At 39.8% G+C, this 27,617-nt stretch overlaps 1 protein-coding gene across 8 annotated transcripts in view; it reads left to right on the top strand.

Moving 5' to 3' along the window:
• Positions 1–27,617, top strand: part of PHLDB2 (pleckstrin homology like domain family B member 2) — a 103,376-nt gene that overhangs the window by 30,760 nt on the left and 44,999 nt on the right. For all 8 annotated transcript variants that reach the window (XM_073306059.2, XM_073306041.2, XM_073306010.2 and 5 more), the window contains exons 4-6: positions 14,767–15,150; positions 19,082–19,225; positions 20,087–20,224. In XM_073306059.2, coding sequence (XP_073162160.1) covers positions 14,767–15,150; positions 19,082–19,225; positions 20,087–20,224 — 666 coding nt within the window. The remainder of the gene's footprint in view (positions 1–14,766; positions 15,151–19,081; positions 19,226–20,086; positions 20,225–27,617) is intronic.

The following is a 27,617-nucleotide window of genomic DNA, read 5'->3' as shown; positions in this document are numbered from 1 at the left end:
CTGTTTCCCTGTCTCATGACGCTGGCTATATGTCCCTGATCTTGTCCTCCTCTCTGGATTTTCTGTAATGGGTATGAGTATGTGTGTCATGAGCTGCAGGGCAGGGAAGACAGCTTTAGGGTTATGGCCAGAATTCCATAAGAGCTATGCTGATGGGCTGATTGGACTTTGCATCTTGGAGTCGAGTGTGGGGAGGTTATTTCAGAATTTTTACCATCAGAAGCCATTGTAAATTCTGGCTGAACTTAGCCCATGTTTTTCAACACATCTCCCCCTTATAACTATGTAGTTTATGAATAGTTAAAGGGAAGACCTATGAGACAAATAAACATTCATAAAATACTTGGCTAAACCTCACATGTTTGAGTATGATATAAACCCCAATACATATTGAAGTTCGAATACAATTAGTCATCTGAATCTAAGAAAATCAAGGGGATGAACAGCAGTATTGATTGAAATAATGACTGTGGTAAGGAATTGTACACAAGCTGACAGAGACAAGTTGGATAAATATTAAGGCCAGTCTAGGCAAGTTGATACTTAGGTGCTGTCAAATAGTCACAACCTTGTTGGAGATTGTCTAGTGCTGTTTTAAAGGCAGTATGATATTTTACCTGTAGGTGGAGCCACATATTTAAAAATTACTATTTGGAATTATGTAAAATATTGTCCACAGCCCATCTCTTGGTATGGATCTGTAAAGCATACTTTTATCGGTCAAGCAGCCTTTCTGGAAATGAGGAATGTATTCATGAGAGATTTTAGTTTAAATGAGCAATGAATTAACAAGTATTATGAATATGGACTTGGAGGAGAACATATTTTAAGAGACTTGTTTCTCTCAGTTTGCTGAATATTTAAACATGGTCAAAGTTTATTCTGTAAGCAGGAAATAATACAAAATTAGGTTGAATATAGAAAGCTTGTGTCATCATCATAGTTATGTGTGGCGTGTTCATGTGAGTTAAAAAGAAATAAACATAGGTAGGATTCTGAAAGCAGTAAAGGGGATTGACCCACATATCATCCATTAAAAATAATTGTAATTAATTTTACAATTAAATTTTATAGAAGATGTCTGCTCAGTCTTCCATACTGCTTGAAATCTCAATCACTTTTTTAAATTTATCACTTAGGATATCGAAGCACTATGTAAAAAACATTAGCTAATTAAGTTTTGCAAACAGCCCTGTGAGGTAGTTGAAGGCTAAATATAGATAATTTCTCCCACTGTTTATATTTAGCAATCTTTGTGGTGTTACAGGGCAGCTGTTTAAGAGCAGTTGAATTTAATACAGGAACAAATACCACACATCAGGTTGAAGCCGCTAGATGCTTTAGATACACAGGATGTAATTAACCCTGGTGTCCTGGTGAATTTCCATCTTAGGTAACACCCCTATTTTTGCAAAATAGCACTGTAGAATCTTTAATAATCAGAAGTGTTGAGGAGGACTTTACTTTAGATCTCTTCCAACTAGATCTCTTCCAACAGACCTAAATAAAAGTAAGCAGTTAACTTTATTTTTTCCTGCTCTCTAACTTTATATATACACATGCACACACACTTAGCTTAATTTCTCCAGCCTTGTATTTAATTAGAAGGTGGCCAGAATAGAAATCAATTTCAATGGAGTTACTCTGTTTTTACACAGAGCTCAGAATATGGAACCATATGAGGGCTTCAATAATTTTGGACTCCTACTAGCCTGAGTGTGATATGAAAAATAAGTACAAGTGTGTGTGTGTACGGTTAGGGAAGGAAGGCACCAGTCTGAGCAAAATGCAATATCCTGGTGAAAACCTCAGCCCCTGCCTGAAAATGCTTTTAAAAAAAGGTGGGGAGGGTGAGACTACTAGGATTCCTAGCAAGTGTACTTTCTGCTCAGGGGCTTTGTTTGCTGGGAAGCTGGTGTTTGATCAATTCAAAGCTCCCCAATTTCCCCACCCTTTTCCTGGCTGCTGGAAGAGAAAACGAGCTTTCTCTCTGGGTTTGTCTACACTGGGAAATTGACCAGAATAGCTATTATGGAATAAACAATAGCTCTTCCCAAATAGCTCCCCATGTGGATACACTATTCCAAAATAAAAATCATAGAATATCAGGGTTGGAAGGGACCTCAGGAGGTCATCTAGTCTAACCCCCTGCTCAAAGCAGGACCAATCCCCAATTTTTGCCCCAATCCCTAAATGGCCCCCTCAAGGATTGAACTCACAACTTTGGGTTTAGCAGGCCAATGCTCAAACCACTGAGCTATCCCTCCCCCCCAAATCACTTTATTTTGGAATAGTGTGCTCACAAAGTGTACTGATTATTCTGGAATAAAGTGATTTATTCTGGAATAGTGTCCACATGGAGATCTCTTCTGGAATAGTTTATTCTGCTATAGTTCTTCTGGTCGGTTTCCCCATGTAGCCCTCTTCTGTTTAACTAATCTTTCCCCCCTCCACCTTGAGAGTCTGTGTGTGTGTGTGTGGGTATGTCTACACAGCGTTTTGGATCCTGAGGAGTGAGCCTCCCAGCTCAGGTCAACAGACTTGTTTGTGGTGTTTGTGTAGCGCTCTAAAAACTCTGTGCAGACAGTGCTTTGAAGTTGCAACTTTGTCACACCCCAGTGGCCCCCCGCGCTCTCAGGGTGTCCCCTGGGAAGGCCGATCAGCACTGTACGTTGCTAATGCTGTTGCAAGCATCGCAAAGCATTTTGGGGAGGGTCAAAGGTGTGCAAGTGGGGAGTGGAAGTTTCCTTTACAGGGTAGAAGAGGCCAAAAAGGGGGGGAAGAAGAAAAGAGCAAAAAACAAGTTAATTGAATACTTCAGCTAGCTCAATCCGAAGATAATACGCTGGCCCCAGCCAGCCCAAGCTCGCAGCTCACAGCCGACATTTGGCTGCGAGCCGAAAAAACCGGGGGCTTAAAAGTTGCCCAAGCAGCCATAAAAAAAAAAAAAATCCAACTGCACAGACATGCACCTCAAAACAGCAAAGCCAGCAAAAAAACAACAACCCAACAAAGCCCAGGGCTGCAAAATCTAAAACCACAAACAAAACGGGAAGCCAAGCCAGGCATCCCTGAAGCCGGGGTGTTTGGAGAAAGGGAAAGAGACCACAAAAAGCCGGTTTAAACTAGCACAAAAAGCACCAGGAACAGAGGTCGCGGAATGAAACGCCACCAAAGGAGCTCAGGACTTAAAACCCTCCTAAGAGCTAAAACAATTTGGAGAGCACAGCTGATCCTTAAACAGCCTGGGACAGCACTCCCGTCCACCTCCCTCCCCCCGCCCTCTTCTTCTGATGTTACACCCAGACTTAGCCAGTCTGGTCGTGCATGTGTGAGTATGAAAGTGGGTTAGGGTTTGGGTCATTAATGCTTTCTTTCTTCCCCTAAGTGATGTGGAAGCGTTCCCAACACTCTCTGCTGTTATTTTATTAATAAAGCTTTAAAATTTAGACACTTGGTGTGCCTTGTCATCTCCTCCCCCAAAAAATCCTGTGGCCGCAGCCTAATCAACTGTGGCCCCAGGCAGATTGGTAACAAAAATCTGTCACAGTTTTGATGGAGAAATGCCGGGGGGAACCCTGCAGAGCGCACCAAATGCTTTGCCCTTGGTATATCATGTTTGCTCTGTCCGGCACTGTTGGTATTGCATGTTAAAAATTTTATAATTAAAGGTAAGCCCTACCCTCAGTCATAGCATAACAGAGAACCAGAGGGAGGTTTAGCGTTCCTCTCTCCACCCTGGTTGGCAGGGGAAGGGTGCAGCTAGGTCTATGCCCGCTTGTAAAAGTACCGGGCAAAAAAAAAAACAACTTAAAAATCCACGCTCCAAGCAACAAAAACAATCCCAGGTGCATACACCCCCAGTCATAGTATAACTAAGTTAAAAAAAAAAAAAACCTTTAAAGTTTTTCACTCAGCCCGAGAGGGGCACTTAAAAAACAAAGCTTTGGAGTTTCTCGCTCAGCCCAAAAGGGGCACTTGGAGAGGAGAGCTTTGAAGTTTCTCACTTCGCCCAAAAAAGGCACTTGCAGGGGTGTATGCACCCTTGGTGGAATCGGACCAAGTAATATGAAGGGAGGCTTAATGTCTCTTCCTCCGGCCCCTCCAAAAAGCGGGGAGTAAGCATCGTAAGCCCCGGTGCCGGCATAAGCAGCATAAAATCCTAAATTATTTAAAAAACCTTAAAAATGGTACAAACAGTTTGTAAAAACATGTTTAAAAAACAAAATGGTACAGCTGAGTAGTCGGAAGTCCCACAGTCATGGGCAATGGCATCAATAACGGGTTCAATGCCGGACGTACGGGAATTAGGAAGCGCAAACATGGTAGTCCGGCTGCCTGGTCAGCTGGCGTCTCGGAAGGCAGGTGAACCTGATGCCCGAGCCACGGGGGAGGCAGCAAAGAGGGATGGGACCCTGTTGCCTCTTTCAAAGGAGGGTAAAAACCTCTCCCAGCTGGAGAGGGCTCTCACCAAGGTAAAATACAATCCCCGGGGTTCTGTGGCGAAGCAACAAAAAAGTGTGCATACGTGGCAGAATTTATTAAACCTGTATGCCAAGTATAAAGAGCAAAAAAATAAAAATCTAGGGGCAGCTATAAAAAGAAAAAGTGTGTACCCAACAGCTGGTAAAAATAAAGCAACTAAAAGCGCAAATTACGAACCACACTGCAACACAGACCTATGCCCAAAACAAAACTATAAACAATTTAGCCAAATTTGCTAAATATATATATATATATATATATATATATATATAAAAGGGTTCTATTAAAACTTAACTGACCCAAATATATTTTAAAAATGTAATTTATATACGGCTATAGAAAAACAAAGCAATATATATTACAAAAAAAATGCAAATATACCGTGCTACTTCATTACAATCCTATTAGGTCTCCAAAGGAAGCCACAGTAGGTTGTATTTTCTTTTTCAAATTTTTATATATTTTAAAAGCAAAAATTAAAAGTAAACAGTAATCAAAACTCTAGTAAAAGTTAATTGTGTCCCTTTTAAAACAAAGTCTCTAAGCAGCTAATGGCTTTGAATCCAAAAGCAAGCCAAAAAGCACCTTGTTAATGCAAATTACCTAACTAATAAAAGTAAAAGCCATTAAAACCTGGCCTACCTATAAAACAAACACAAAAAAATATGGGGGTAATTCCTTTGTTATGCCTGCAACCAGCAAGGGTATTTATAAAAAAAAATAAAAAAATAAAAATTAAACAATAATCTGCCACCCCCCAAAAAATAAAAATATGTTTTTCTTGTCTTTCAAAACAACAAAAAAAAAAGCCAATGCCAGCTAAAAAGCAACCCAAAATACCATAAAACTACTGTCACAATAAAAATTGGTTTTTATGTTCTATGTTTTGTCTTTTGGTGCTGTTTGTCTCATTGCTAGCACTGTTATGTACCAAATGCTGCAAAAAAACTTCCTCAAATAGCAAACGCCGTATTAAAAAAAAACGGTTTTAAAGCAAAAATTATAAATACTATAAACGTAAAAATAATTAAAAATAAATTAAGCTCTCTGTCCCATCTACAGGACAGGCAAATACAAAAACAAATAAAAATTAAGAAAACATACTGCTATATCTATAAAATGTACTAAAATGTAAATACTTGTTTTGTTCACCTTAAAACACAAAATGTTTTAAGAAATATCAAAAAATACTAAGGCTTTAACATGTGCTAAAGCAAAAAAAAATCACTTTTAATACTTATCAATACAAATAAATGCAGTATGTTTTTAGCATAGTAAGGCCAAACCTTTTAATTAAAAAAAAATATTGTTAAAATCGCACACCAACAAGCTCTAAAGGCAAAAATATATAAAGTTAGCGCGCTCCCCATATTGCACATGGGATCCTTCTGGCTACTCCGGACCTCGAGCCAGTAAGCTTAAAAAAACAAAAACAAATAAAACAATTAAACACCAGAGGTTGTACTGAGTGGACTCCTCAAAAGTGGGTGTGCTTATCCTTGCCTGTTGCTGCAAAGCCCTGTTAAAAACATTTCACTAAAACTCTTGTATGTAAAATAAATTAAATAATAAAACCAAAATACTATATAATGGACAATATGTATGTGTTAATTCCTAAAAAAAAGTTTAAAAAAAATTAAAATGTTAGCAACCTGCTAGTAAACAAATGTAAATGTAATGTAAATACTGTGTTTACCAATAATCACATTTACTGTTTGCCACAACCAAAAGTCTCAGCTTTGACCAATAAAAAAAAACTTTTTAAAACCCGCAAAGCCATAAAAACTGCTTTAAATAAAAAAAAGCCAAGCATAAAAAAATCATCATTAAAAACATCTAAAAATAGCAAATTAAAAACAAAATAATACTACAAAAGCTGGGAAAGGCGACCCACAATCTAAACGCCAACTGGGTGGGTCCGTACTGCATCGTAAACCACATCTCCCTGGTAGTGTACCAGCTTCAGCTACCGGTAAATTCAAATGGGAACATGCCAATCAGCTCAAAACATATGCTTCCCCCTAGGTTTCATGACGTCATGGGCCTCAGTTATAAACCAGCCACCTGCCTAAACCATCCAGGTTTTCAGCTGTCCATAAAATTATCTAAATAATCATAATTAAAAATACCTCTAAAGGCTCTCCCTAGCTCAAGTGGCCAAAAAGGCCAGAGCCGCAATGTGGCAGGAGGCTGGAGGAGGGGTGTCTTAAAAACAGTGCATAGGCCGACTAGACACAGCAGGGCCACCGCAAAATACCTGATGGGTGGCCCCAGACCTCCCCTAAATCCCATAAAAACAAACCCTGTTCCTATAAAAAGCCCTTTAGCAATCAATAGCAATTACTAATCTCAAAATGTAATATTGTTATTGTAACCTCCTAAACCAAGCAAACAACATCCATAACAAAAGCCAAAAAAAGCTGTAACAAAACAACTAATAATTTAAAAAGTTTTTCATCTGTGCCTCAATTTCCCCAGTAGGTGCATTTATGTTGTTTTCTTTCTTTCCCTCTTGCTTTGTTAACAAAACAAGACAGTAATAGCAAAAGCCCCCAAACACCCCAAACAAAAGTAGTAAAACCACGCATGCTGCTTCAGGCCTGCAAAATTTATTAATGTAATACAATGTATGTATGGTGGCACATATCTATGGGAATCCTCGGGTGTCCAACATTTTTGTCCTCCTTTGTTAATTTTACCACTGTTCCAAATTAGCTATAATAAAAAAAAAAAGTCAATCATCCATTGGCAGGGGGGCAATTGAGGCTGAGCATCCTAAAAATGTAACATCACGTATTATCTAAAATTGGGTGATCCATCGCAACATATAACAAATGGCTCCCCCCAATAACACAATTAACCACTATGTGCTGACCACGGCCACTAACCATCAGCACATACAAATTGCAAAAAGCAACACCTAGCAATTACAGCCTATAAAGCCCCCACCAATAATATATTAAAAAAAAAAAAGTAAGGCCAGGCCACTTTTACAAGGTAAATCAACACATCTGCTGGGAAAAAAAGGCATCAAAATACACCCCCTCTAAAGCCCATGTGTTTACCAATACCCCTACATGTGTTTAAAAACCCACCAACCTTAAGGTGCCCCTTAATTTGCTATTACAGTCTCAGGCACAAAATTTTTCAGTTCATTGGCCTGCAGTTATGCAAAGTATGGTTAATATCTCTCACTATGTTGTGTTTAATATTTCATAAATTGCACCCAATGTTTTCCTGCCCTTGGCGCACACCCAAAAACAACTAACTGTGTTCCAGGCTAATGCCTCCTCCTTCCCGGTGTTACAGCACACCTTTAATAAAAAAAAAAAGCTGCATTTACAACCGCCATTCGGACGGGGCATCTATGCCAACAAAAAAACGTTATGCTATATTACTAATAAAGCCAAAAGCCACTACTGGCTAATGTATGCAATTGTTGCTGCCCTAACAATTTTGTGTATGTTATATTGCTGTTTATATAAAAAGCCAACAGTAACCCTAGCCACTGTGTCAAAAAATAACAAAACCCTAATTAGTGACCCGTCGTGACAAAATGTTGATTCGGGGATCAAGGGGGGGGAATGTCACACCCCAATGGCCACCCCCTCCCTCAGGGAGTCCCCTGGGAAGGCAGATCAGCACCGTATATTGCTTGCTAAGCATTTTGAGGAGGGTCAAAGCTGTGCAAGTTGGGAGTGGAAGTTTCCTTTACAGGGTACAAGAGGTCAAAAAAAAAAAAAGCAAAAAACAAATTAATTCAATACTTCAGCTAGCTCAATCCAAAAATAAAACGCTGGCCCCAGCCAGCCCAAGGTCGCAGCTCACAGCCAATATTTGGCTGAAGCCAAAAAAAACCAAGGGCTTAAAAATTGCCCAAGCAGCCATTAAAAAAAAAAAAAAAAAAAAAAAAAGTCCAACTGCACAAACGTGCACCTCAAAACAGCAAAACCAGGGGGAAAAAAAAAAAGCCCAAAGCTGCAAAATCTAAAAACACAGAGCAACAACAAAAAAAGCCAAGCCAGGCGTCCCTAAAGCCAAAGTGTTAACACCCCCCCCCAAAAAAACCTGGTTTAAACTGGTACAAAAAGCACCAAAAACAAAAGTCGCAAAATAAAACACCCCCCAAAAAGCCCAAAACTTAAAACCCTCCTAAAAGCTAAAGCAATTAAAAAAGCACAGCAAATCTTTAAACAGCCTAGGCCCAAAAGAGCACTCCCGTCCACCTTCCCCCCCACCTTTCTTCTAACGTTACACCCAGACTTGGCTAGTCTGGGTCATGCATATGGAAGTATAAAAGTGGGTTAGGGCTTGGAGCATTAAGACTTTTTCTTCCTCTAAGTAACATAAAAGCGTTCGCAACACTCTCTGCTGTTGTTTTATTATTTTATTAATAAAGCTTTAAAATTTAAACACTTAGTGTGCCTCGTCATCTCCTCCCCAAAGAGATCCTATGGCCCCAGCATAATCAACTGTGGCTCGAGGCAAATTAGTAACAAAAATCTGTCACAACTTGGTATGGAGCTCTGGCTCCGAAGCCTTCCCATAACGCCCCCAAGCCTTTGTCTATTATCTTGGGTATATGTGAAGCCCAGCCCACATCTCCTTCTCTTTAATACTGGAAGAAAAGCAAGCTAGGGAAATGTGGCCTAGATGAAATTACTATAAGGTGGGTGCACCACTGGTTGAAAGAACCATACTAAAAGAGTAGTTATGAAAGGTTTGTTGTCAGACTGGGAAGGTCTATCAAATGGGGTCCCTCAAGGTTCAGTCCTGTCTGGTCCTATTCAATATTTTTATTCATTACTTGGATAATGTAGGGAGGAGAGTACGCTTATAAAATTTGAAGGTGACACCAAGCTGGGAGTGGTTGCAAGCGCTTAAGAGGGCAGGATTGGAATTCAAATGACCGTGACAAATTAGAGAATTGGTCTGAATTCAACAAGGTGAAATTCAATAAAGACAATTGCAAAGTACTTCACTTAGGAAGGAAAAATCAAATGCACAGCTACAAAATGGGGAATAACTGGCTAGGTGATAGTACTGCTGAAAAGGATCTGGGGGTTATAGTGGGTCACAAATTCAATGTAAGTCAACAATGTGATGATGCAGGTGTGAAAAAGGCTAATATAACTTTGGGGTATATTAACAGGAGCATTGTATGTAATACATGGGAGGTAATTGCCCTGCTCTGCTCAGCACTGGTGAGGCCTCATTTGGAGTAGGGTATCTCGTTCCGACTGCCACACTTTATGAAAGATACAGACAAACTGGAGAGAATCCAGAGGAGAAAAACAAAAAGGATAAAAGGTTTAGTAAAAGCTGACCTATGGGGGATGGTGTAAAACCTTGGCATGCTTACTCTTGAGAAAATATTAGTGAGGGGGATAGGGGACTTGGTAAGTCTTCAGATATATTAAAGGCTGTTATAAAGAGGATGGTGATCAGTTGTTCACCATGTCCACTGAAGGTAGAACAAGAATTGAGAAGCTTAATCTGAAGCAAGGGGATTAGATATTAGGAAAATTTTCTAACTACAAGGATAGCTGGAATAGACTTCCAATTGAGGAATCCCTATCATTGGAGGTTTTTAAGAACAGGTGGGAAAAACGCCTGTTGGGACAATCTAGATTTACTTGTTCTTGGCTGAGCACAGGTAGCTGGACTAGATAACCTCTTGAGGTCCCTTCCAGCCCTACATTTCTAGAATTCTATTAAAGAAGGCTTTGCTCTTTCTGTCTTCTGTTTCCCATAAACTCCTGGATCTGTGATTGGGAGGAGGGGGTGTCTCTCTACTACTCTACCCGTCTCAGTCTCTCTTTTTGAGTCTTTCTTCCCTTTGAGTAGCTCCAGTGCACATATTGTTGCTGCTTGATGCACCATGAAGCTGATAAGTTTCTTGTTAGTTTGTTTGCTACTCACAAGATTCTGAAGAGTAGTGGTGGAAACTCTGGTCAATTTTCAGTCTTCTGCTGCTGCTTGGCAAAGCACTGAGCCATATCAGAGGCATTGGAGCAATCTTGCCTGCTAACAGCAGTAGGCATTGTTGCATTGATTATATCTGGTTCATGTTAACTTGACAATAATTAGGGGTAGAGACTCCATTTCCATATATTTTATTAATGGAATCTTAGGTTCTCCTAATGCCTCTTTCCCTGAAAAGCTTCCTACTTGCTACAGATGACTCATCAAGTGGATTTTTCAAGTCCTGCGCTGATGTCTTGATCTAGCATCACCATTTTGCATTTACATAATTCATACACCTGGCATGTAAATGAGATGCACAGAAAAAAGGAGTAGTTGAAGTGGAGGCCATGCCTTCCCACTGTCCAGTGCTTCATCAGTACTATCAGTGGTGTGAGTGTTAGTGTAATATAGGCACTAGAGTTGTACCTATCACTTTTCACAGCAGATGACATGGTTAGAGCCCTGCGCAGGTACAAAATTTATATTTGTGGATATCCATGGAGTTGCAGGGCTCTAGCGACAATGAGGAAGACCAGCAGGGCCATGATCAGCGACCAGGCCAAGAACAGCAGCAGTGAAAGCAGCACTGCTGCTTGCTGGCTCCTACGAGCGGCGGCCCAATATGCTGCTGCTGCTTCTGCCACTGTGATTCCTGGCCCAGTCACTGGCCGTGGCCCTGCTCCTTGTGGCTAGAGCCCTGCAACTCTGTGGGTATCTGCTTTATATCCGCGGGTATCCACATCCGTTGATACACATTTTCTATCCACGCAGCGCTGTAGGCATGGGGGTTAAAAACGCAGGCAAATGGTGTACAGAAGTAGAAAGGAAATTTAAAAAGGAAAATATACTGAAAAAAGGCTTAAAAGTCATGATTCGAAGCCTCATGCACCGAACATAAAACAGCACAACCCAATTTGACATATTTTATATTTTCTGGAGCGTGTAACCTGAAAATTAGTATGATACATTCCTTGCATAATTTAGTTTAATATATTTTTATCCACATACCACCTTCTTTATCTCATCAGTTGCTGGGATATTTTCTTGGCTTGCCAGTTGATTTAAAAATTTATGGCTTGAACTGGTGAATGCAGGTGTGTTGGAACTAGAAGAAGTTGGCTGCAAACAAAGTGATGAAAATAGACTACACGAAATAGCATTAGACAGAACTTCCTCTGTGTAAGCCTCTTAATACACTGCTGCGCATTTTGAAATAGAAGTGAGATAACTTATTCCCCTCTTAGTAGTGAGGACAGCAGAAGACACTATTTTTGGTACTGGACATAGGCATTTCTATAACATGTCCTCAAATATAGAAGTTCATCAGAAACTTTCTGAAAAGTGAGAGAGATTTTTGCCCTAATTTGTGTTTTTTCCCCAAGTGCTAGAGCAGGGGCGGGCAAACTTTTTGGCCTGAGGGCCACATCGGGTTTCCAAAATTGTATGGAGGGCCGGTTAGGGGAGACTGTGCCTCCCCAAACAGCCAGGTGTGGCCCGTCCCTGGTCCCCTATCTGACCCCCCTGCTTTTTGTCCCCTGCCGGCCCCCCTGGGACTCCTGCCCCATCCACCCCTCCCTGTCCCCTGACTGGCCCCGGATCTCCCTGCCCCTGACTGCCCCCTGCCACCCCATCCAACTCCCCCCTCTTTCCTGACTGCCACCCCGGGACCCCTGCCCCCATTCAACCCCCTGTTCCCTACCCTTTGACCGCCCCGACCCCTATCCACACCCCCGCCCCCTGACGACCACCCCGAACTCCCCTGCCCTATATCCAACCCCCCTGCTCCCTGCCCCCTTACTGTGCTGCCTGGAGCACCAGTGGCTGGCGATGCTACAGCCGCACCACCCAGAGCACCAGGACAGGCAGCCGCGCCGCCCGGCTGGAGCCAGCCACACCACCGCGCAGCACAGAGCACCAGGTCAGGCTGCGGCTCTGCAGCTGCGCTGCCCGGCAAAAGCTTGCTGCCCCACCACACCGAGCATTGGGCTAGCAGCGCAGTGAGCTGAGGCTGCGGGGGAGGGGGAACAACAGGGGAGGGGCAGGGGACTAGCCTCCTGGGCCAGGAGCTCAGGGGCTGGGCAGGAGGGTCCCATGGGCAGGATGTGGCCTGCGGGCCGTAGTTTGCCCACCTCTGTGCTAGAAAGAGCTTTCTGCATTGCTAAGACTTGTAAAGATACCTAAAATAACTCTCCCTCCCATCAGCTGACAAAGTGGTAGTTTATCATTGCTCCCATAAGCCTTTTAACGAAGATAAAATGTAGTTGTGGTTTAAAATCAGGTATGTCCTGTATTGACGAGGTGGGAGACCAGAAATATATCCTGTCACTGAAGTGGGGGGGATGGGACTGTACTAATATTGTCTGTCTCATTGCTATCTCTTATGACAATAGTATCAAAGGGCCAGGCCTCACCCAGTGGCAACGGCAAGAGAGTGTGTGTCATAGGTTTGGAGTTGACGTCTGTCTGCTAAATCTGCCATATGCTTTATGGAAGAATGGATAAAAATTACCGTATCTGATCAGGCGAGCAGACCATATAGTCCAACAGCTTGTCTCTGACAATGGTCCCAGTACCAGAGGCTTTAGAGGACGGTGCAAGAAACTCCATTGTGAACAACATGGAATAAGCTACCCAAAGGGGACATTTCTGTCTCATGCCTGTTGCTTATGCCCTGAAACAGGAAGGTTTAGATCTTTTTTAAAAAATACATACATCTGTTCTCTTTAACAATAACTTTGGATGCTCTCACCCATGTAATTTTGTAGTCCTTCACTGTATCCTACTAAAAGCTGAGTACTTGTTAATTTGTGTTAAGTTTTATTACACTCATGACTTGCTTCAGGGAAACCAGAAAGAATGTCTTGCTCTAACTCTTCTACTTGGTTCTTGTTTCTAATTGCTGCTGACTCAAGTGAGATAGGATTACAAGAAGTTAGCTATCTTGCAAAATCTGATTTTGGATTTACTGCCAGGTAGAATTCGGAAACTGAGTAAGCCTGTGGTGGTTCTGGCAGGAGAGAAGTTCAGAGGAGACGTTGTTGCTGTTGTTATTGTTTTTAAATCTCCTGAGTGATAGTCTAGAAGTGTTTCCTAGAGATAAGATGAAAAATTTACAAAAACCTTATTCATTAGTGTTGGTATTAATGCAAAACATGAAGCTGTCTTAATGAGGTTTTTTCCAGTAATATCTTTAAGTAGGCTTATGGTAAGCAGTTTTCCAATTAATTTTTTTTTCTCTTTTTTTAACAAAAGGGACATGAACTTAAGTTATAGTATATTTTAAAAAATCTAATAACTTTGTTCTGAATTTTATGTTAAAAGAAATTATGTATAACATAACAAATCTGGTTTTGCTTTCTAATAATTTTTAAAAATACTGCAGAGCTGTTCAAAACTTCTGAGGAATTAAATGTTTCTACAATAGCTTGAGCCATGACCTCTTGAAGTCTGTCATAGTTGTTCATATTCTCAATGTTAAGAAAATGGTGTGAGCTTTTATAACTTAACAGTTTGCTGGCAAAGCAATAACCCCCTGTTTTAGGTTCTGTTCCATTTTAGTCAACTTTTGGTCCTGACATATTATTTTCCATCTTAACCTCCTAAGGATCAAAAGTGGAAGTCTCAAGATGTAAAGCAACTTACAAAATTGGTGGGGGAGTGTGGAGAAGAAGGGGGAAAATGAAAGTTAATGAAACAGGAAATCCTAAAAAAGGGGAATGATTTCTGTGTAAATTGGTTCTGTGTAAAATCAGCGTAATCATTTAATCTCTGCCAGGAGCATCGCCAAAAGTCCAAGTAGGTTGACATATCTTTTAGGTGGTAAGCTGTGTTGGGCATGACCATTCACGTTTGGGTGCTATTGGAAATAAATAATAATTATAATCTTTTTTCTGTGGTGAAAAGGGAAATTTGAAACTTGAATGTGGGATCATAATCTTTTATGGAGAACAGCTTCTGTGTTCTCTATCTTACAACTCACTTTTGACTCAATTGCTTTATAAATCCCTTTTTATATGATACTTTCATATATATTATAGCATTAAATTATTACACTAATTTTACATTAAACTCTTTTCTACAGAAATTATTTCCCATTTTTAGGATTTCTTACCTCATTAATTTTCGTTTCCTCTGCCACACCATAATTTTATGTATATGTATAAACATATATAATACTTTATCCCTAGATTGGTAAAGGCACATAAGGAAATTTAATGACTTTAAAAATTTACATTAAAAAAAGTGTGTAGCTTTGACATTTTCTTTGCTTGAAATTTGTATGTTAAGTTTAGCACTGTCTGTTTCAATTACTAGGAGCGACAGCGGCTGGAGACCATCCTCAACCTGTGTGCTGAATATTCCAAACCTGATAGCGATCCTGCTGCTGCTACCACTGTTGCTGATGTTCAAAAAATTAATAAAGAACTGGAAAAACTTCAGCTGTCAGATGAAGATTCTGTATTTGAAGATTCTCAAATGAATCCAGAAACAAGATTTAGAAACCACTTGAAATCGTCAACAAGTGATTCTGATTTCTCAGAGTGTAGCAATCTCAATCGAAGTGTTGCCACTTTCCTTACCTCTAGAGGGATTAGAGCTGATGAACACTTCAGTGACAATATGAAGACTCCAGCTTTAGCTTCTTCTGCCTTCTTGAAGGGTTCCAACGAGTCTTCTTACCTAAGTATCATACCAAAGGTAAGATTCTTGAGAAGTGAACATCACATATTGGGAACCCTTGGTTGAAGTCTTCCAGCTGTATTCAGGTTTTATGGCGGAAATCACAAAGAAAAAGGCTTAAAGATAAGTTTTAGTGAGACAGTACATCTGTTTTGGTCCAGTATTAATTGAAATGTTGGTGATTTTGTTTGCTATGAAAGCTATTTATTTTACGTACCTTTCCCAAGTGATAAACAGTTCAGAAGGAGGGAGTTTGGTAAATAATAGTATAAAATGATTTAAATAAGCAGCATTTCAAACGTCCTGTAGACAGCTCGAGTTTTATGAGCAAAATTAATGTATAATTGTTGTCAGGTGGAGACTTACCGTGTTAAGTATTCAGGCCTGTTGCCAGAAGAGGAGGAAATCACATAACTTTTCTCCTCCCCTTGACTGAGATTTCTGCCTGCTCTAAGATCACCAGATTTTTTCTGAAAGCTAACCAGAATAGTTTTAAAGGGAGCAGAAAAGAATCGCCTGGCTGAATTTACTCCACCATCCCTTTTTCTTATTTTGAACAAAGCCATTGCGTCAATCAACGTGCTGCCTCTTGTGAAGTGTACTGGGACAGTTGACCTATTCACACACCACCAAATCTGTCCAAGGATCTTCTCCATTAAACACCTACTGCTCCTTAAGAAACTGCTACCGAATATTCCCCATTCATTTCACAGTGCAGTCTTGTAAGTTAAAGGGAGTGCTCCTTTTAAAAAAATTAATTCCTTAGTGATGTTATTAATAGCTAACACTTCAAAAATCAAATTCATATTTTGCTATTCATTATGTCTGTTTACCTTTTGGGGAGCTTTCCTTCAGATGGAACAGTGATAGGCTAATCTTCTACATTTTTGTGTTGTGTTTAGTTTTACTTGTAAGTTCCTTTGCACTGAATATATGTTGTAACTTTCAGTGGTCCTGTGACCAGTTTGCATGGAATGAGCAAATAATTTAGAATAATTTTCATGTAGAGCCGGTTGAAATTCAGAATTTCCATTCCATGGAAAATTCCGCCATTTTGAAAAATTTCCTGCAGAAAGGAAATTAAAAAAAAAATTGTTTCAGAAAAATCAATGTTTTTCTGTTTGTTTTATTTTTAAATGAAATCACAAGTGCCATCCTCCTTCAGCCTCAGACTCCAGGGGCCTCCCCTGCAGACTTTGAAGTTGTAGGAGTTTCTGCCATGGAACAGGAAGCCTGGAAGCCCTGAGAGCCCTGGTTCTGTCAGACCCCTGCCTGTCTATCAAGAAAAGTTCATTGAAACTGAAACGTTTCCATGAAACATTTTGGTTTTGATGAATGAGAGTTTTCTGCTCAAAAAATGTTTAGTGGAAACATTCCCAGTGAGCTTTGTTTTCATAGTTCAAGCAAATCAGGTCTGTGGCCAGAAGAAGAGGAAAGAACTGGAATCGTCTCTCATTCCTTCCTCCCTAAAATGTCCACCATAATGGAAATGTTTCTGTTGGCCTCAGATTTTTAAGCGGGTTGGGGCCCGGGGACTTACCCTGCTCCACCCACCCGGCCCCAGCAGGAGCACCAGGTGGGCGGGCAGGTGGAATGGGGCAATCCCCTGCACCCTGACCCCATGCCCCGGTTGGAGCACGGGGTGGGCAGAGCAGGGCAAGCCCGCGCATCTCGACTCCACGGCCTGACAGGAGCATCGGGCGGGTGGAGCAGGACAAGCCTCCATGCCCTAACTCCACTCCCCAGCAAGAGCTCTGGGCAGGTGGATGGAGCGGGGCAAGTGCTGGGGCCAGAGCAGAGCTGGGGTTGTGGGGTGGGCCTGGATGCTAAGTGGGTTGGCCACGGCCCACCCATGGCTACGACCCTTCCCCATCCCCGCTCCACCTCTTCCCTCCCCGTTGCACCCCTACCCCTCCTCTTCCCCACCTCTTTTCACCCCTTTCCCCAGTGCGCCCCATCCCCGCTCCTCCCCCTCCTTCCTAGCACCTCCTGCACGCCACTGAACAGCTGTTGCACAGCATGCAGGAGGCACTGGAAGGGAGGGGAAGGAGTCATTCCACAGCATGAAGGAAGCACTGGGAGGGAGGAGGAGGAGTTGATCAGCGGGGCCAGTGGGCCCGGACATGACTTGCGGACCCTGTGGAGTAACCTCACAGACCCCCATGGATCCACGGACCCCAGTTTGAGAGACACTGAGATAGATTACATCAGGTTGCAACAGAAATATCTAATCAGTTACCATATAACTAGATAATCATTTTGTTATTTCAGCAGCTAATCCATTTCAGTGCTAACCGTTTAAGGACTTTCAAAATAAAGGAGAGGTCAAGGCACAACTCTTCAGTTTTGTCATCTTAGTCATCACCTCATAGTAGGGGATTTTTCACATTGTCTGCTTGATGGTGGCTCCAGTATTTGATGGTAGCTTTCATGTATTTTCTATCTCTCTCCTTACCCCTTTGTAGTAAGGGCTACATTAGCTTCATTGCATTCAAATATAATTCATGTTTAAGGGTATCTTCTGTTTGACTTGGTTTTGTGCATATATGGGTAAAAGGGGATATCATTTACTTTAAAGAAAAAAAGAGATGGCTGCTCCTCTAGAACTCTTTCTGACGAGCCTTTAGAAATAAGCGTATTTTAAGCAGAAACCAGTTCCCTGTATCTACACCTTAAAATATTGATTCTCTCCTTTCTTTATCTGAAATTTACATTGAAACACTTCATGTGCAAGTTATTATGCTCTTGAAACCCTTCCATGCTCATGACTGTTACTTTCTTTCCATAAATGAAAGTTCCTATTTTTAATCTCTATTGGGAAGTTGAAATTGAAGATGTTATGTCAGCATTAGCCAAACAGGATACCGGACAAAAAGAAGCTTTCCTGCTAGGATTACTAGCACTAGTAAGTAAGGAATACCATTCATTCATGGTAAAGTGTGTTCTGTTAAAGGAAGAGAAGAGCAGTAACAGGCACCTGAGTGTTAATGAAATGCAGTTCATTGTTCTCAAATATCAAGGTCAGATTTGCACATGATCTCTTGTTAAAATGTCTGCCCTCAGAATAGTAATTAGGTAGTTCGGTTTCACTGGGTTTTGAAGAGGGCCATATGGTATAGCACTTAAAGCAAGGGACTGAGAGACAGGATCTGATTCTAATTCTGTCTGGAGACAATGAATGAGAGACCTTAAAAAGTAATTTGACCCTATTGCTTCAGCCTTTAGAAAACAGGATAATTTGCAGGAACACTTTAAAAACTAGCTGCTGTTTTGGAACGAGGCTTTCCTGGGTAAAATAAACTCCCAAAATATCTTTAACATTGCTTTTTATATCTGTCATAATTGTCCAATAAATAATTGAGGCAGGAGAGAGGGATTTTAAAGATTGTTTGCCATGCTAATTGTGCACCCATCTTACAAAAGCCACTCATTTTGACACTTGCTTATGAAATGCTGTATCATCCAGGTTTTTGTTATATATAGAACTGAAGTATACTTTTTAAAAGGAGAAATGTATCTTCCTGTATCTGTTTTACTTAGGAAGAGAGAATGATGGATTATTACAACCAAAATAACACAACGTATGAAGTGTCTGAAGAATACAGCTAACAAGAAGAGTTAATGAGAAAAGACTTGATATAGTATGAATGGTTTCAGAGTAGCAGCTGTGTTAGTCTGTATCCGCAAAAAGAAAAGGAGGACTTGTGGCACCTTAGAGACTAACCAATTTATTTGAGCATAAGCTTTTGTGAGCTACAGCTCACTTCATTGGATAGTATGAAGTTCGGTACCCAATGCTTACAAGTGAAGTGTCAATTAGCAGGCATACAAGCAGAACTCTTGGCAATGCAACAGTTGTGTAAAGTAGTTGAACACAGAGTGAGAGGAAGGAGAAAAATGTACTTCTTTGGAATTTTATTAATAAACACCGCCTAATGACTAATTGCAGACACCAGAATGCACAAGTGATGAGCAAAGAGGGCAGGAGCTTGGTCGGCTGGAGGAAGAACACATAGCAACACTAAATAACTTAGAGGAACTTGAACAGAAGATCAAAGAATTAAATGACCAGATGGATGAATCTTCAAGAGAGGTATCAAGAAATGAGGTCTCCTGTTTCTTTTCACGTTTTGATTTTAAATGTCATGCTCATTAAATAGCTAAAATTGAATATATGCATGTATCTTGTTTTGTGTGTGTGCGTGCGCATATATATATATAGAAATTATACAGGAGTCTCATGCATCCACATAGCCTTTAAATCCTCTGCCTTTTGGCCAAAATTAAGTGCAGTATCGTATTAACTGATATTTCCGTACTATGGGGACTATTTTCTTCCCTTGCAGGAGGCTGGATAACATGATCTATTTGTCCTTTTCTAGTTCTAACTACTATGCCCCTAAATGTAATTAGAATAGTCCTGATTATTGAATGGTTGATGGATTCATCTGAGAATCTTGTCTCACTTGGGAGTATTGTATCTCATGTAGCCATTTAAAGGGTAAGGATGTGAGATAATTTCTTTTTAAAACTCCTCACCCTTGTGCTGGCAAGACTATGAAGCACTGTTGGTTTCTGAAATCTCACACTTGCAAACCAAGCTGTATGGACCTTAAAGTTGTCCTTTCTCTAATTAGTAACAACAGGAAAGAAGCAGCTGTTCCAAAAGTGGTTAGTGCAGAGGCTGGCTCAAGTAGTAGGTATGGTATCATACAGAAGAAAGTAAAGAAGAGGAGAATTAGAAAATAAGTGCTAAACAAATAATATTTAAACGTTGGTTTGTTACAATATTTTATGGTGAGGTTTTCCTTTTTACATATCTGTGATCTCCTTGTAACATGTAGAAGCTCATGCTTGGTGGCATCAACACTGCTTTTTAAAATGTAACAAAAAAAAGTGTACGAAGATTTCTTTATAAGCTGGACTGCTTTTGAGAAATGTTTTGTGTTTCTAGCTGGATATGGAATGTGCTCTTTTGGATGGGGAACAGAAATCTGAAACAACTGAACTTCTGAAAGAGAAGGAAATATTGGATCATCTGAACAGGAAAATAGCTGAGCTGGAGAGAAATGTTATTGGTGAAAAGACAAAGGTAAATAAAGTTATCTTCACTAATTTTGTGCTATTTAATCCTTGATCTTCAAAATATATTCAAATAATTAACATAAAGGAGGAGTTCTGTAACATGCACTGGCGATAGGCGGTTTACTTGATTTATATATGGTAGAAAATAATTATCTCAAGAACTTCACCTTTAGAATGCACTTGTTTTATGAGATATCTTTGATTAGCAACATGAAGTGATAAAATAGAAAGACCTAATTTGTTGAAAAGGTATGTGGGATACTTTGGGTGCGTTAAATGCCAAGTAAAGCAGAGTGAACACTGGGTGTGCAGTCACTATAGACCAATTATCACAACACGTATCTTGGACTACAATGTCCTATTGTGGTTATGTTATCTATTGTTAAAAAAGGTGGTATTCATTTGACTTTTCCACAGTCTTCCATCGTAAGTTATTTGTTTTAAAATGTATTCACATTAGACCCTCACTAATTCTCTCAAAAAATCCAAGGATATTTTTCCTTTTCAGCAAAGAAATGTAAGAGCAGATTGCTGCAGTTTGACTTTATTGAGACTTCACTGACAAAATACACAACATACACTATGCAGAATGATAAATAAGACACCTGTCCAAATAAATTAATAATGTACACTTTTAATACAATTATGCAGGTTCATTCAATTTGGAAATTGTTAACTTTTTACATTTTGGGAATCTACAAAGAATTTTCTAAACGTGTACAAATTAAATAATTAGTTCTCTAGTATGTGTAGTCATAACTTTCAATTGTTTTTTAATACAGTTACTTCTGTGAAATACAGACTTAACTTGAATACAAATTTTAGACACCCAAAATGGAAAAGACCTATTAGTCCCCATCAAGCCAGAGAAGAATTGTTTCCTCTAACCTATTGTCTAGTGTGTTTCTAAGTCCGCATATCTTTTCTTGGAAGACCATTCCACAGCCTGTTATATCCCACTGTCAGGAGGTTTTTCTGGATATTCAGCCAATAACTGTTCTTTTCTTAATTTCATCCCAGAACTCATGGTTTAAAACTGTCTCCCTGGAACTACTCTAAATAATTCTTCTCCATCCTTTAGTCACTTGACTGATGTTCTGTTCCTTTGGTTTTAGATTTTGTTCCTTGGATGGTCGCCTGAAACAGGCTTCATTGCATTTATTCCATGAACCTTTCACCATCCCCTTGTGTGGCTTAGACAAACGACACATTTTTAGTTCTTGTAAACTTTCCTTCTAAGTCAAGCCTACAGCCCCTAATAACTTTTGTTGATTTTCTCTGAACTCTTTCCACATCATTGCTGTCTCTCATGTATTGAGCCTGAACTCTACATTCCAGCTGCATGTTCACTAAAGCTGCACAGAGAGTAGTCCTGTTGCCTCCTTGTTCTATGAAATGACACATGTAAATATGCTTAAACTTTATTAGGCTTCCCTACCTGTTTCCTTCCTCAGGCCTGCATTCACTTTATATATCAGTGTTGCTGCAACTATCAATAATGCTCAACTTGCAGATTCTTTAGTCACATTTTTAACCTGAGCATGAAATCAGTTTAATAGGTTTTATTTTTCTTATTGGCCAAAGACCAGTCTAAAGCTGGTCACTGGCCAGGCTTCAGGTGAAATGGTGATAAGTTATGGCTGTGCAAATAGCTTAACTTTAAAGGGATGCTATCAGGCAGTTGAGATTCTCAGACTGTATGGTGTGAGCCCCTTAAATATTTGGATAAGTAGATAGAAATTGAATGTCTGAGTGATGTTTTCTTTCTCTCTCTCGTACTTGTTCTATTTTAATCTCAAACTTTATGACAAATGGAAATTAATCCTTATTTTTTTCCATGTTTTAACACTTTTTGGAGCACTTTTAAATATTCCCTGACAGAGCTGTGAATCAAAACATAGCAGCATTGCACTTGTGTATGCTAATCAGCAAATGAAAATGGCAAGTCTAGTTTAATTTTCCAGCTGAGTGCAAAGCAGAAAGTAAACAAGCTGCCTAAAGAGACCTTTCTTATTTGAAAAGTAAATTTATTTAAAATACTTGTTTTTTACAATGCAAGATGGTGTTAGTAATATAGGTTAAAATATTTTAATTAGTTTTGTCTTGAGTGTACCTTTATAAATGGATTTAAAAAAAAAATCTTTTCAGAATGCTTTCACTACTCATACTTATGGCTTTGCCAAAGTCTGAAGTTTTTTATATTTAAAACAAAATATGTAAGTGAGAAAATACAAATCTCCTCCAGTAGTGCCCTGGGAGGCTTAAAGAAAATAGAAAGTTTTTTAAAAAAGGAAAAAAAAATATTGCATCATGCAAATTGTGAAGTAAAATGTCATAAAATCATAGCTGTAATATTCTGGAGAAGGAAGGAAACGTTAACAAAAAAGATTGGGCATGTAATGCAAATAAATATCACTCTTTAGCTAGCTGAGAGAAATAATTTTCAGTATCTTGTTTAATAGTGCTGTTTATGTAAGATTATACTTTCTGCATATCTCATGAGCTAAGCAAGTTCTTGCCTATCCTGCAATAGGATGGGAAACACCCTTCCCCTTCTCTGCCCCCCCCCCGCCTTCCCTCCCCTCTCCTCCCAAATGCTGCCTACAATGATGCTGATGATTCAGCATATTTCCTCTGAGGCAGTATTAAATTAAATTAAATTAAATAGTGTCAGGGCTCAGTTGGGTGCTTGCCGGTGCCATCTGTTAACCCCTTGTAATCATTAAAGATTCCGTGCCTTCTTTTTTTTGCCTCCCAGAGCATATGTGTTAGAAATTTGGCCAACACAGATACTCTCTGACTACTTGGCGATCTTCTTGTGAGGCACAAGTAGTGCTAGTGCTCCAGAATGTAAAATGTCTATTACCCACCGATGACAAAGAAAGAGACCTGGAACTGTCTTGGCCTGGGAGAAACCCAGGACTGAAATTAGATGAGCAGGGGAGAAGAGAGGAAAGGATGGCATTGTGATTTGGGCCCTGCACGTGGACTGGGGAATCTGAGTTTGATTCTTGGCATGGCTGTGGAGTTGCTTGTGTGGATTTAATCTCTCTCTTCTCCTGTTTCTTACCTGTAAATCAGGACTGTTTCCTACAGAGTTTTTGTACATTGTCTGGCACAATAGGGCTCCAATCTACTGTAATACAAGGCAGGATTGAAAGGCAATGGGGCACAAATCTTGCATAATATACTCTCTCATGGTTGGTTAAACAGCCAGTTCTCTTAGTCTTGCAAATATTCCCTCACATTTTTTTGTGTGGGGCTAGGGGGAGAAAATAGTATTTTTTTAAATAAAGCTCTTTGCTCACACCTCCTAAAAAAAAGAAAAAAACCCATCCCCTTGTCATTAACATTATTGTAGACTTCAGTGCCTTGCATTTTAACTTATAAAAAATGCAACACTCTGAAATAAATCTAATTTCCCCCATTCTTCATCACTGGTGTAATGGTATTTTCCCAGGAAGGATTTTTAGAGAGAGAGAGGATGTGATCTGCACTGGTGCTACCACTATTGCTGCGATCTGGTACATACCAATCCACTTTTAGGCCTTGATCTACACTAGAAAAATGTGTCCCCAGATTGTGACAGTGGTGCGATTGCACCTCTGCTAGCACCAGTGCAAGTCACTACTCTAGACAGTGTGTTTAATGCCATGCCATGAAAACCTTTTCTGCTACTAGTGCATGGCACTGTTACTGCACCATTGCTGAAACATGTGTAGGAACTTGCTGAAAGTATATGGGCCAACGGAGCCAAGATTCTCCCAAGATGAAAGTTACAGAGGTTTTGGTTGATTGTTTCTAGTGCTATTAGGTAGCCTCTGGTAACCAGGCTATGGAGCAGAATTTCTACTTGGGTTTTTTTGAGTGTTCAGTGGAATTTTAGACCATGTTAGCTTACATAGCAAGGTGTGACTTTTTTTGCATATGTGGAAATTGTTTTTGCCTCCAAGCTACCACAAAGGTTGTAGATGAAGAAAGCAATTTTACCACAGCTTGCAATCTTCCCATTCTTGTAATAACGAGAAGCATTTTTACCTTAAGTGTTCATGTGATTGAAAAGACAGTGTCATTTTGTGCATATTCATTATCATCCACGGCGGAAATGATAACACTCTGAAGCCTAACCATCTGAAGCCTAATCTAGCATATAAACACTTCAGTTATGGAATTACTCAGACTTCAATAGCAAGCTATTGATTGTATGCTCTAGTTTGGCAGAAGCAGCACCAGAAATAATTCAGTGCTAATGCAATTTGATACTTGGTTGTAGCTTCACGCTTCCTGGGAAAGAACTTTACTACAGATTTTGACAAAATGATTTTAACCTGCCTTCTTTGGATAGAACCAGACTGTACAAGTACAAAAAATAAACATTCCCTGCTCCTGCCTCCCCCCCCCGCCCTGTCTCGCTTCCCCAACTTGCTGTTTACTGGAAGGACCATGTATGCATTCTACTTATGTGGTAGTGACACATTTGTGACAGCTGAATTAGCACCTCTGTACCATTGTGCTATTTTCAATGACGGCTTCCTAAGAATTACACTTTGAGATGGAGACCTGCCCTACTCTATCTCAGTCCACGAGTGATTTTTGTCTTTATGAAAGTTGTATAAAACTATATTTATCCATGTTAAATATGCAGATGTGGAAATAAATTTTGTCATATGTAGCTGAATACCATCATCGACTTGGTTTACGCATAACCAAGTTAAAGCATTTTGAAAAAAATAGGAATGAAAATTCGTGAAAAAGAAAATGAAATAATGAATATGTGGACATGACAAAAGGACAGTGCTCGTGAACTTTGGCACAGATTAATAGAAGTTGTGGCAGAAAGGTTTACCTGCCTGGAAATAATTGGCCCAGAGGCTTAAACCTAAATTTTAGGAGTGAAGAGTTATCCTTCCTCTGTAGGACCCCTCTCATGTCTTGCTGAAATGTCTTTTATCCATAGTGTTTCCTGTCCATCTCCTCAAGAGCAAATTCCATACAGAAGTCAGGCAGTGGTTGGCAGAGGATAATGCGCCTTCCTGCCTTACATTTTATTTTGTAAAAGTATTTTGGGGATAAAAAACAGAACATCTCACACTTGCCAGGATACTTGAAACTTGGCTCTATGGAGCCAAATCTGTACTGTAAGGATTGCGGAAATTGAGCCAAGGAAAGGATGCCAGTCAGCCAATCTTTTAAAATGGACTCCAAGAAACAAAATTATACACATTGGTAGTTCTAATGGTTTGAGTCTGGATCTAAAATTCAGGTTACTGTTTTTGTGCTTCAGTGAAAATGTGCAAAGCCTAAAGAATCAGGCAGATTAATAACTCCATACATTTTTACATCTTCCCTACTAAGGCCTCAATTTAGCAAGATATTTAAGTATATGTATAATTTTAAGCAGTTGAGTAATTTCATTGAAGTCCAGGGTACTGGTTACCACCTACAAGTAATAAACATGCTGAAGTTCATAAAGGCTGTGAACAGGATCCTGCAGCAATGAGGATCCTTATAGGAAAAGGATCATTATAGATGATAATGGATAATTGGAAACCTCAAGTTCATTCTGAGACAGTTATGAAGAAAGTAAATTGAACAGTGGGTTGTACTGCTAGAAAGATACCTGTTCGTTTTTTATCCTCTTGTCATCAACCAGTATCTGTTAAGATTGTCCAATATTTTGAAGTTTTCTTATTTAAATCATTTTGTGCTGCTGGGGATATTATGGTTAGCTGGAAAGACTGCTCCTTTTTCTGTTCTGGCAGTGCTGTTGGAGGTGTTCTTTTCTAGAAAGAGAGATTTTTTTAATCAGTGAGGAAGCATGCTCAGAGTTTGAGTTTAGGAAACCCTGTTCTTCATTGCCTTGCTGTGTGTCTGTCAACAAGTTGCTACATCTTTCGGTTTCTCCATGTGTGAAATGGGGATAATACTTTAAGGATATTTTAGGCTAAATTATTTTAAAATTGAGCAGCATTTGGAAGACATGAAGTTCTTAAGGTGTACTGAATATTAAAATGCTGACAAACTAGAAAAAAACTTGATTTTTTTAAAAAAAATAAGTTGATGTCTGCTAGTGTGGGGCTGTACTTAAAGCAGAAGTATCGTTTAGTCTAATACAGAATTGATTAGCTTTGTAGTTGTTTTATGCTTGCAGCATTTGATAGAAAGCTCCTGGTTCATAAGAGAGAGCCCCTCCTATGATATGTCCTAATGTATGTCATCTGTTATGGTATGCATGAGAAACAGCCTGCCCTTGTTCCACCACAAGAAGTATTGGGAAAAGAAAAGGAAATGGCTTTCCCTTACATGTCATGTTCCTTTCCCCATGTCTGGCAGGCACCTATCATTCCCCACTGCTCGTGTCTGAGTGGCAACCATAACTTTACCATTAGTAATTAAATTGTGCCAGCTTCCATCCACAGCTGTGCTTCTCTTGTAAGACAGAAGAGTGAGAAACAGGCCCTAAAGAAACGGGAAAGTACAGAGGGAAGAACAAACAACTTGTCTGCTTCATTCCATCCTTGTTTTTTTGTTTTCAGAACGTCAGGCAGCCCTCTTTGTTTTATGACATCCAGCCACAACGTTGCAAGTGCTTTCAGTTCTGGGAAACTGGCAATATATTAGAAACACTAGAAAGGTTGACATTCAACCCGATCTCACAGTTATTCCATTAGCCTCCTTTACTGTCTGACCATCAAGGGGTGTGTTCCCCACCTGCTGTTTGTTCTTTCTTCTTTGTTGTGTTTCTCATGTCAAATAACATTTCTTTTTTTTTTTTTTTCTTTTTTTTAAGGTAGCAGAGTCAGACCTTTGTACCCAGACCATGCAGTCCCTTTCACAATGACCTTGAGCAATTTTTTTTATAATTTCCACTCATTATTTTTTAAAATTTCTCCCCAGCTTGTCCTTCTCCTCTCCCACAAATTGCAAGGTACAAGGAAAGACAACTGATCAAACCCTTCCCCCACTAATATCATCAAAACAGAAGGCTGTACTACGTCAAAATCCAGGCTGTGATCCTAAATGACCAATTCCTAACAAACCCACAATGCTGGGTTAATTTTGGGTTGCCAGTTATATTGTACTGTTCCTATTTAGCTTTTGTTTAAGGATCCTATATTCAAACACACTTTTTTGTTTGTGCTATTAATACTTTGCTGGTTCACTTGAACAAAGTCATCATGCACAGAATGTGTCGTGCTGTGGCCATCCAAAACAAAGCTGGTGGTTGAAGTTCTGGCTTACTAACCTTATTGCAATGTCATCTTAAATCTTGAATTTATAGAGAAAATGTAATAGCTTGCATACAGATGTTGGTGTTTCTGTTGGTCAGTTTTCTAAGAAAGGTTGTGTTGAATGACCTGCAAGACCAGTAAATAAGCGTCCAAATCACAAATACTTTA

This window comes from Lepidochelys kempii, chromosome 1, assembly GCF_965140285.1.
Source record: "Lepidochelys kempii isolate rLepKem1 chromosome 1, rLepKem1.hap1, whole genome shotgun sequence".
Taxonomy (NCBI): domain Eukaryota; kingdom Metazoa; phylum Chordata; order Testudines; family Cheloniidae; genus Lepidochelys; species Lepidochelys kempii.
This window is presented reverse-complemented; position numbering and strand designations above follow the sequence as displayed.